Source organism: Pelodiscus sinensis, chromosome 1 (assembly GCF_049634645.1).
Source record: "Pelodiscus sinensis isolate JC-2024 chromosome 1, ASM4963464v1, whole genome shotgun sequence".
Classification (NCBI taxonomy): Eukaryota; Metazoa; Chordata; order Testudines; family Trionychidae; genus Pelodiscus; species Pelodiscus sinensis.
This window is the reverse complement of record NC_134711.1, coordinates 138392198-138403551: the sequence shown is the minus strand read 5'-3', so window position 1 is coordinate 138403551 and position 11354 is coordinate 138392198. Positions and strand designations below refer to the sequence as shown.

The 11354-nt window shown below is 48.0% G+C and overlaps 1 protein-coding gene across 1 annotated transcript; it reads left to right on the top strand.

The window, feature by feature from the left end:
- The first annotated feature begins 866 nt into the window (after nt 1–866).
- On the top strand, nt 867–10402 carry LAG3 (lymphocyte activating 3). Its single transcript, XM_075903725.1, has 8 exons — nt 867–1006; nt 1201–1360; nt 1581–1807; nt 2209–2466; nt 2705–2998; nt 3379–3669; nt 3911–4029; nt 9688–10402. The coding sequence occupies exons 1-8, from the start codon at nt 955–957 to the stop codon at nt 9796–9798; spliced, it is 1512 nt and encodes a 503-aa protein (XP_075759840.1). The 5' UTR covers nt 867–954; the 3' UTR covers nt 9799–10402.
- The last annotated feature ends 952 nt before the right edge of the window (nt 10403–11354 follow it).

The window sequence follows — 11354 nt, the reverse complement described above, 5'->3', positions numbered from 1 at the left end:
CAATGTCTTGTCCCAAAGCACAGTAACCTATTCTGCAGCCAGTATGTAGCCTCTTTCCTCAGCTCCCCCCGCCCATCTCCCACCCAGTGTGGTCCTGGGTTTAGGACCGGCTAGTCAAATTTGTCTGGGCTGAAGCTCACTTTATTTCCTGGCCCTGTTGCTCAGGGGCGCGGGAACAGTTTGCACAGTGGGGGTGCCGAGAGCCATTCACCCAAACTGTAAACCCTATGTAAGATGGTAACAACTTCCAGCGAGAGGTGCAGCAGCTCCCCCAGTCCCAGCACGTCTGCTATCTCTAGTGTCTCTTTGGGTTATTTGCCTATCCTTCCAGTTGTTTGCAGCTCCTCCTTATTTAGTGTCCTCTATGAACTGGAAAAACAGAAAAAGAAAGCACACATTGGAGAAAGTAAAAGAAAAAATGTAAAAAGGAACAAGGTATTTTGAAAAGACTAAAGCAATTATTGACAGAAACAGTGAGAGGCGGAAAGATCAAACCAAAAAAGGTAAGAGATGAAAGAAAAACATGAAGGGCACTTGCTGGGAAGTGTCTTCTACAAAGTTTCCACAGTCTGGGTAGAAGCGAAACTGTGAAGAAAACAACAGAGACCCAAAGAGAGAATTTCCACTAAAAGATGCTTAGAACATGATCTCTGACTCCTTCTTCCTCTGTCTCCAGTTCTTTCTACACGTGATACTGGTTTCTTGGCTGTGACGCATCTTCTCATTGCTGTGAGGAAATTAGCTACCCACCCGCATTATAAGGGCATCTAGGGAAAGGCTTTGATCAGAACGAGCGAGAGAGTGAAAGAACAAGTGAGCGAGTGAGCCCGACAGACTCACTCACCTGCTCCTTCCTTTGTCCGTCCTATACTTTGATCTTACTCATCCCGTGACATTTTGGACTCCTGCCGGCTGTGACCTGAGTGTGGAGACACATCCCCTCTTGGCGCCTTGATGCCACCATTCATGCCACTGTCTCTTGTCCTCATGCTACTGGTGACCAATGGTAAGGCAGGCTGAGTATTTCTGATGATGGAGGGCAGTTGCACTGGGGACATTTGGGGTTTGCTTTGTCCACAGGATTTTAGCAACTCAAAGTTGAACCCTCTGCAGATCTTCCTGACTCTTTAGTATTCCGCTCACCCTGAATCCCACCTCCAGTTCCTTCCCTATCCTGCTCATGTCTCTTTCCTGTTGCAGCCAGCAGTACTCTCCCTGGAGCAGCAAAGGAGCAGAGGGTGTGGGCCAAAGTGGGGGACCTGGCTTTGCTCCCCTGTCACCTGAGTCCTCAGGAGCTCCGGAGCCACGGGAAGCAGCTCTATGAAAAGACAGCCCTCCGCTGGGAGCGCAGAGGGAAAAGGTAATGCAGGCGGGGGGAGGGGAGCAGAGGCTGCTTTGCATTTGGTTTCATTTCATATTTCTTCACCTTTCCCTCTTTCTTTCTTCTCTTCCCATCTGTGATTCTCAACCCCTCTCTCCAACGTGCTTTCTCCCTCCACTGTCTTCCTGCCCCTCTCCTCTGCTTCTTTCCCCAACCTCTCTCACTCCCAGCACTAACTCAGTCCCCTGTATATCCCCAGCTCCCACAAAGAGCCCCACATGGTGCTGGAGGTGGAGTACAGTGGTCTCCTGAAGAGGGCCCGATCCATGATTCCCCGAGCCTCAGTCAAGGAAGCCAGTTTCCGACAAGGGAACTTCTCCCTCTGGATTGAGCCGCTGCTGAGTGACGATGCAGGCCATTATGAGGCACTGGTGAGATATGGCAAGGAGACCCAGCGCTGCCAAGTGAAGTTGGATGTGGTGACAGGTACGAGAAGCTGGAGCCCCGCAGGAATCCCTGGAACAGCAGGGCACTGTCAGTTAGGACCAAAAGTCCTGGGAGGTAACCCCAGGAGAAGGTATTAGGTACCGTGGGAGGGAAGAGATGAGAGACGGACGCTTCTCCCCGGGGCTGCATGGAGCTTGGCCAGCAGGTTAGAAAATGAGGAGCAGCCTTCCAAGGCTAGGCAACTCTCCTGCCTTTATACCCTGGGCTGAGCATTCAAGTGAGGGAAATCTCTAAGGGACAGACTCAAGGAAACGGGGGAGACCTACGACAGATTGGTTGTCCCTTCAATGCCTCACAGAGAGGGGCTGGGAGCTCCAAAGTGGGAATGGCTTTAGGGCTCCCCTGAGACATTAACTTCTCTCTTCCCTTCTTCTCTGCAGTGACTGTCAATCCCCCAGGCCTGCTGGTGGAAACGGAGCCTCTCTGGCTAAACTGTAACTCCAGTCACTCAGCTAAGCTTGTGGGGGTGCAGTGGTTCCACAATGGCAGCCTGGTGCCCATCTCCAGCAGGTTCCAGGCCCACCATGGGGCTTTGTCTATCTCCAGGCTTTCCGTAAGTGACTCAGGTCCCTGGCACTGTGAACTCACATACTCAGACAACGAGAAAGTTTTTGCCACATTCAACCTTCAAATTCTAGGTAAGTCTGGCCCCTGATTCACCCTTCTCAGCTCCCAGAGATCAGTGGCCTTCTCCCCAGCTTCTGCCCTAGCATGAGTAGCCTCCTTGGATCTCTTTGCTTCCCTCCCTGCTTTCCAAATCATGTCTCCCCTCTGTCCCAGCATCCCCGCCCATGGGGGCTGGGAACCCACTCTTCTGTTGCAGCTCAGTGGACATCATTCCCCCTAATGTTGCCCTACATACTTTGTTTTCTCCAGGCTTGGCTGGCCCAGCGTCTCCTGTAGTCTATGCTGCAGCAGGATCTGCTGCCAACCTTCCCTGCACCCTGAATCGAGATCCCAGGGCCTCTGGCATTCTAGGGGTGTCAGCCCACTGGAGCCATCTTGCAGGAAGAGATCTGGAAACATGGGCCATCTTCAGGAATGGAAGCAAAGGGAGCTTCAACCTCCATCTCTCTGAGGTGGGACAAGGGGACTCAGGGCAATACCGCTGTGCTGTCTCTATCCATGCCACGACCATCACGAGGGATGTGACCTTGGCAGTGATAACAGGTGAGCAAGGGAAGCCCAAAGGATGCCCAGGGGACTCTCCCCCTCCACTGTCTGGTAAAAAATCTCCTTCACACCAGTGTAGAGAGTTCAGGCTGTTCTCAGCCTGTCCAGCCTCCCCATGGGGAGAGACCCTGGGTCTCAGCACAGCTGCACAGGAGTGGAGGCTCTGTCCATAGGACACTGTGCTACAGGGAGGTCTCCCATGGTAGTTCAATTAAGAAATCTGCCCTCCAGTAGGAAAAAGAAGGGGGGAGACAGTGAGATAAAGTGTCTGCGAGAAAGTGAAAAGGCGGCAGAGAGAGGAAGGAGGCAATGAAGGGGTGAGGCAGGAAGAGGCTTTGCTCTCTTTGCTGAGGGTATTCTGTTTCCTTCCCCCACAGTCACCCCGAGCATCAAAGGGCCGGTTGCTGAAGGCTCTCATCTTCTGCTCATCTGCAGCCTCACCCACCCCAGGGGGCACGAGCGCTTCCAGTGGAGGCAGCTGAGCTCAGGCCTCACCAATGAGAGCTCCTTTGAGGCCACTTCCAGGGGCCCAGGAGTCCAGCACTACTACCTGGGCTCCACCCTGGAGCTGACCACTGTGTCACAGGAGGATATTGGCACCTGGGAGTGCAGTGTGCATGGCTCAGAAGGGAGGCTGGGAGCTGTGGAATATGAGCTGTATATCACAGGTACCGTCCCCCGTGTGTCCCGTTCCCATTACTCCGCCCCACTGCTATCTCCCTGTGCCTTAAGACTCCCCTTCCGCCTCACCACGCAACATTGTCCAAACCCCACCCACAGCCCCATCTAGTTCCAACCTCCCGACTCCTCTCCCCTGCCCCCCCAGAGCCATGTCAGCCCTCTCAGGGCTGTCCTACCCCTCTCCCAGTCCAGCTGCCCCTCCTGTCTAATGGCGACTTACCCCCACAGGTGCCCAGCTTGCTGAGTCTCATCCCATCCTGGATGGGCAGGTGTCTTTTAGCCTGATCCTCGTCCTCCTTCTCCTGCTGGTGGCCTCCCTCCTGGCTTTGGTCCTGCGGAGCCGAAGGGTGAGTCAGTCCCTTGCCCTGTGGCTGGCCCTCTGGCTTCTCTCTCCCAGGCCATCGTCAGTCCTCCTGGGGCAGAGCTGGTGAAGAGGGGTCTGCGTAGCATGACAAGGGGGGAACGAATGGGAGAGCTGAGAGGGAAGAACCAGGAGGAAAAGGTCTGTGACTGAGCCCATCTACACTTGCCAGCCCTGCTAGGGGTCGGGCCACTGTGTGCAGGGCAAAGAGGCTGCATTGGGCAGCCTGCCAGCTCCGCCCTGGCCCTATGCAGTGTGTACTTGGAGTGTAGGAACTGCCAAGTGGGCTCAGCCTAGTGACCCCACTAGCCCAATGTCCATCCTCTGACAGCCGCCCAGAGCCAGAAGTCTCAGAGAAAGGGGCAAACAACCTGCTAGTGGATAACTATAGCTGGGGACCAAATTCACAGTCATGAAAAATGTGTCACAGATTTTGAAATCTGGTTTCCCACGGTAAAATCTGGGTAGTTGTGTGTTTTTGCCTTGTACTAGGGGAAAAACATGGGGGAGAGCAGCGTTTCTCAAACAGGGGTCCGGACCCAAAAGGGAGCTGCAGGGAGGTCACAAGTTATTTGGGGGGGGGTCCACAGTTTTGCCTCCCTTATGTCTGCGCTGCCTTTGGGGGTTGGTAGCAGGAGGGGTGGCTGCTGACTGAGGGCCCAGCTCTGCAGGCAGCTGTGCAGAAATAAGAGTGGTAATACCATACCCTGCCATCCTTACTTTTGTGCAGCTGCTGATGGCAGCGCTGCCTTCTGAGCTGGGTTCCTGGCCAGTAGCTGCCACTCTCCAGCTGCCCAGCTCTGAAAACAACACTGTTGCCTGCAGTAGCACAGAAGTAAGGGTAACAGTACTGCAACCCCTCCCCCCCCCACAATAATCTTGCAATCCCCACACAACTCCTTTCTGAGTAAGGACCCCAGCAATTACAACACTGTGACATTTCAGATTTAAATATCTGAAATCATGACATTTTCAATTTTAAAAATCCTGTGACCATGAAATTGACTGGAATGAACTATAAATTTGGTAGGCCCTAGATTATAAACTGTCCCACTCTTGGAGGAAGTTTCCTTGTGACTCCTGTCAGTTTGAGATCCATTTCTGCCTTAAAGGATGAGGTTTATATCCCTTCTCAACAATTGTGGGTATCCTTTTTTCTTTTTCATAATCTGATCTAATTTAATGTGGATATTCTCAAATCCCATATAGCTACATAGATTCCAAGGTCAGAAAGGACTAGTCTGGTCATCTAGTCTGACCTCCCATATAAAACAGGCCACAGAATTCCCCCAAAGTAATTTCTAAAGCAGATCTTTTAGAAAAACATCCAATTTTAATTTAAAAATCGTCAGTGATGGGTAATCCACCACAACTGTTAGTAAATTGCTTTAGTGTGTATACCTGTCCAATACTTTTTTGAATCCTGCTAAGCTTACGGCCTCTACATTATCCTGGAGCAGTGAGTTCCAGAGATTCATGTGCAATGTGTAAAAAAGCATTCCCTTTTATCAATTTTGAATTTGCAGCCTTTCAGTTTTACTGATTATCTCTGTTTTGTGTTATGAGCCTCACACAGTCATAATTTTGTTGACCTCTAGCATATCCCTTCTTATTTCTCTTGTCTCTAAACAAAAGAATCTCTCTTTCCATGCAGAAATCTTACAAGGTGTAACATAATTTTTTGGGGGGAGGAGGTGCCGAGAGGAATAAAAAAGCCATGGCTGAGGCTGCAGCTGGAGTGGAGCTGCAACCAGGGACCAAGGCTTGGAGGCAAGGATGGGGCTGGGAGCAGAGTCACCCTGCAGTTGGGAATGGGGTAGGTGCAGGGCTAGAGAGTAGAGACACAGAGGTGCACCCTATACTCTGGGAACCTCTGGTCTACCCTGAGTTTCATCTGCCATTGCAACGTCCACTCACCTCGCTTTGATTCGTAAATTCATAGATTCCAAGGCCAGAAGGGACCACTGTAATCTGAGCTCCTGTACAGCCCAGGCCATAGAATGACTCTACCCTAATTCCCGTGTGGATTAGAGCAGATCTTTTAGAAAAAATATCCAATATTGATTTTAAAATTGCCCACAATGAAGAATCCACTACAAGTCTTTGCCAGCTCTCACAGTCCTCTCCAGTGTTTTTAACTTAAATAATTTTATGCTATATTCATATCTTGATACTTCACTGCTCATCCCCTTTTCCAGACTAGGTTAATTTTTTAAATCACAAAGGATCTAGGTGCCTAAGTCCCATTTTCAAAAATGACTTAGGTACTTAGGAAACAAAGGCATATTGCATCTCAATGGACCTTAAGCACATAAAAATTGCCAGATCATTCTGACAATGAGACTTCCATGCTCTTAAGTAAGGTTAACTGAAAACTCAGTTTTTGCCTAATTTTTTTTAAAAGTTCCATTTTCAGACACTTTTGATTTGTCACTGAGAACCCAAAATCCCAAAATTTGGGTTTGCAAATACTACAGCTGTGCCTCATGGGAGTTGTCATTTGGTTGCTTCATGCCCACATTCTTCTCTGTGGTCCAAGTTCTACAACCAGACTACCTCTTCCATGATGCACCACGCCTATGGAATTCCCATGATCCACCATAGTGACACAACAAGAAGAGAGATGTAATTTGCCCTGGTTGCCTAGCCAATACAGAAAAATGCGGGCATGAGGCATCCAAACTACAAATCCCATGAGTCACTGTGGAAACATTTCAAAATGATAAGTTTAGTGTTTGGCCAAAAATGCTAGGTTTTGATCTTCTATCAAAATGTAACATTTTGCCCCCATTTTATGGCCAATGCTACTTCTAAGTAATTAGGCAATTCATTACAGCACACCACTGTTCATTATTGGCCATAATGAAAATGTATAATTTATTCCTGCTTGCTCTCTTTTAGCTGTTTTCCGATCCATGATAATATTTAACCTTTCATCCATGCTGCTTGATTCCTTAACAGCATCTCTGGAGGGACTTAGTCAAAGTCTTCTGGAGAGGGCCAATTTTGTACATTGATCCTGATAATTACACTTAAGGGTATGTCTAGACTGCAGAGCTTTTCCAGGGTACCGGAGGTATCCCAGAAAAGCTCTGCCACATCCAAGGAATGCTTCTGCTTTCCTGAAAAAAAATGTCAGAAAAGCGGATGCATTTTGTTTGCATCCCTGTAAACCTCATTCTGTGAGGAAGAAGGATGTTCTGAAAGAGGTTTTTTTTCTCCAATATTTGGCCCTGAGTAGATGGGCCAGATTTCAGAAAAGCCTCTTTCAGAAGTAAATTGTGTTTCTTTTTCCAATTTCTCTTTGTAGTCTAAACATAGCCCCAGAAAAAGTGTGCCCTGGAAATTATCTTGGACCAGGAAAATTGGTTGAAACAATAATTAGAACACTATAAAATGCTTAGAAAAACATGATTTGACATTAGAATTTCCTGAATGTGTCAGTAATATTAAGGCTGCATATTCTTGTTAATAGCCTCAGTCCCAGGTCCCATCCACTCCTGGTGACTTGTTGTTATTTTAATTTATCAGTTTGTTCCAGGATCTTCTCTTTTCAGAACTTAGCCTGGCAATGTGTCAGCTTTGTTACCACAAAACAAATCTTTATAGGCATCACCCCAACATCATCAGTGGCAAAAATACATGCAAAGAAATCGCATTGCTCCTGGGAAAATTACTTATATTGCAAATTCCTCCTTTAATTGCTCCCTCTGGTGGTACAAGTGACTAAATTATTCTCTCTCAGCCTTCCTGATTTTCACATACTTTACTGGTTCTCAAACTTTTCAATATAAGGACCTCTATGTCTGTACTGGGGACAGCTCACATCCAGCAGCGATAGCCTTCCCTCTTCCCAATATAGACAGGACAAGCCCCTGCCCCTGCCCCTGCCCCTGTCCCTGCCCCTGTTCATCACCCACCTGCAGGTCACAAACTTCAAACAGAAAGCCCCATGTACACTTGGGTTGTGTCTAGACTGGCAAGTTTTTCCGCAAAATCATCTGCTTTTGCGGAAAAACTTGTCAGCTGTCTACACTGGCCGCTTGAATTTCCGCAAAAGCACTGACTATCTCGTAAGATTGTAAGTGCTTTTGCGGAAATACTATGCTGCTCCCGTTCGGCAAAAGTCTTTTTCCGAAAAACTTTTGCACAAAAGGGCCAGGGTAGACAGCAGAGATTTGTTTTGCGCAAAAAAGCCCCAATCGCGAAAATGGCGATAGGGGCTTTTTTGCGGAAAAGCGCGTCTAGATTGGCCATGGACGCTTTTCCGCAAAAAATGCTTTTGCGGAAAAGCGTCCTGGCAATCTAGACGTGCTTTTCTGAAAATGCTTTTAATGGAAAATTTTTCCGTTAAAAGCATTTCCGGAAAATCATGCCAGTGTAGATGTAGCCTTGAAGAATAACAGCCTACAGTGTACTTCAATGGAGGTGATGCTGAGCAGCCAGCCTGTCAATACTATCAGTGCTACGTACCCACAGGATAGTGCTCCTAAGTGTATTTTGAATGATTTTGAAGTCTGGAAAGCCTGTCTCACCATGAGAGACTCAAAGAAGCTCAATCTATTTTGTTTACCCAAGAGGAGGTTAAGAGATTATTTGATCACAGGCTACACATAACTAAACGGAGAAGAGATTTCTGCTAGTAGACAGCTCTTTAATCTAGCAGAAAAAGGCATAGCGCGGTCCAAAGTTTAGGAGTTGAAACTGGACAAATACAGATTAGAAATAAGGTGCACACTTTTAGCAGCAAATATAACTAACCACTGGAACAATTTGCCAAGAGTTACAGTGGATTTTTCATCATTTGGAGTCTTTCAATCAAGACTGGATGTCTTTCTGAAAGGTACGCTCTAACTCAGCCAGAAGTTATGGACTTGATGCAGAAATTCCTGGGTGGGTTCTCTACGTGGGTTTACACAGGAGGTTAGAATAGATTAACATAAAGGCTCTTTGTGGCCTTAAAATCTGTGAAAGGGGCAATATTAAAGGCATAAGTCAACCATACAGCCTAATATCAAGACAGCATTCTCCACAGGAAAGGTAACATGACCATGGAACATGACTTCTGGGTTCTCTCAGCTTGAGGAGATGACTGGTCTATAGTAGCTACAGCAAGGGAAGCTGGGAGTCAGGTCTTCTGAATCCTATTCCTGGTGGTGAGAGAGAAGGGTGTGGTGAGTTAAAGAAAGAAGTAGAAATCAAGATTTCTGGGGCTCTCTCTGGGTATGTCTACACTGCAACACTATTTTGGGTTACTGGAGTATCCCGAAATAGCTATCTTGCATCTTCACGGCAAGCCTCTTATTTTGGGCTTGCTATTCTGTTGTCCCTGTAAACCTCACTCCATGAGGAGCCAGGCATATTTCAGAATGGCACTTTATTTCAAAATTTGGCGTGTGCAGAAAGCGTCAAATGACAAAATAAGCTATTTTGAAATAGCATCGAAACAAGATATGCAATTTGCATAGTTCAAACTGCGACTCTTATTTCCAGTTACAGTGCAGTGTAGACACACCCTCTGTGACCACCTAGTCCCCCTCAAGTGGCTATTCAGATCCAGGGGCCAGAGGTAAGCAACATGCTGGGACAGGATGGAGTCCATGCTAGGTCGGTTCCCCAAACATCACTTCTTTTTCCCTTTCAGATTTTCTTGCCAGCCTTCCCGGCACTGGAACGGGTGGTTATCGCCCCCACACCAGGGAATGCAAAGAAGGACGAAGGCCAGGAAGAGAAGAGCTTGCAAACAGAGTGCTGATGTAAGAGAAGAAATGAGATCAATTGGAATGGCAAGCACTTCAATAAGAAAACAAGACTGTGCTACGCAGCTGGGTGCTGGGAACCATGCAGACTTGCCCAGAGGACATGGAGGTCTCATGGACACAGCCTGGGAACCATTCCACTGCTGAGGGGATGGGAGTCATATGACAAAGAGGAGATGGGGGTCACCTGGGTTTAGGAAGATTGGATGGGGGCAGGGGTGTAGTGATTTTTAAGCTTCCCTTTTGGGGATGAAGGACCCCAGTGTGCATAACCCGCTTCACTTTCATTTGCTCCACTTCCCCTCACTCCCTTGGGTTTTTTTTCACACCATGTGCCTTGTGGCCTTTTTTCTTCCTTAGAGGGGTGTGAATGGCCTTTAGCAGGTAGAGAGCTTGGCAGAGATCTAGCTCCCCTTTAACCACAGGGCATTTAAGTCCCCTCTCCCATCTTCCCTCGCTGTGTCCCTTAAGCACCCTGCTCCAGAGCTTATTTGTGGCACAGCAGACTGTGCAGCCAGAGATATCGTATATTGAGTTTGTTATAGTTTATTAGCACTCTGAAGAAAATAACCTGCAATAAACTCCCCTCCCCACTAGAAACTCTTTGGCTTCTCTGTGCATTTGGGGAGAATGAGCCTGTCTAGCACATCGCTTGCAACTGGTTATCTGTGTGAAGCAGCTTCCTAGAAATCTGCTCCCTTCTGTGGGTTTCACTTTTACCTTTTGCTGTAGCTCATAGAGTTTCTGACCTTTCAGGAGGAGAAACGAAAGGCCCCAGAAAAGGAAAAGCTACATGGTCTGTCCATCCCTTTCTCCCTTTCAGTGGCTCCTTTTTCTGCCTGCCTCTCCCTGTCATTCACTCCCTTTCTTTCTCACTCTCTCCCCACTCTCTCTCTGATGAGACATCAGTTCAAGAAACCCTGACCACTCACGCTCATTAAACATCCCTGTTATTTCCCCCTAGTTTGGGACCTTAACTGGTTGAATGCCCATGTCGAGTAGTGTCCTAGCCAAACCCCTGCTAGGTGTCTCCATTCCCCCAACCTAAATCCCCCTGTGGGTTTTGCTGGATACAGAACTCCCTTTTGCTTCCCATCCCAAATTATTATGCAGTGCTGCTGTGTGGCTGTTAAACATCCACTGAGTCCTGCCCCAGAGGTACCTGCATTAATTATTATTGTCATTATTGAAGGCTTGCACAGTGTATAGTGAGACTTCACTGCACACACCAGGGTTCTTGGCAACCCTCATTCCCCATCCCAATTCACTGTGTGCCACTGTCCCATCCCCCACTATTTCAGGAAATCTCTATAAAACCTTCCCCTTACTTCATGCCAGGGGTTCTGCTTGTCCCCATCTCTCCTACCGAGATCCCCCATTCTCTCTCATGCCAGAGCCCCTATGTGTCCCTCTGTCCTCTCACCTCCTTCCAATTTCCCCATTCTCCCTATCACACTAGGAATTTTGTGTGTCCCTCCATTGTCCCCTCAAAAGGCATTTGACACACTCCCACATGACACTGTCATATGCAAGCAAGGAAAATGTGGTCTAG

Bases quoted from the DNA above. Each gene is read 5' to 3' on its own strand.
- LAG3 (XM_075903725.1), top strand. From the start codon at position 955: ATGCCACCATTCATGCCACTGTCTCTTGTCCTCATGCTACTGGTGACC. The intron at 1,007-1,200 runs GTAAGGCAGGCT...TTCCTGTTGCAG, and splicing joins CATGCTACTGGTGACCAATG to CCAGCAGTACTCTCCCTGGA. The intron at 3,670-3,910 runs GTACCGTCCCCC...TTACCCCCACAG, and splicing joins ATATGAGCTGTATATCACAG to GTGCCCAGCTTGCTGAGTCT.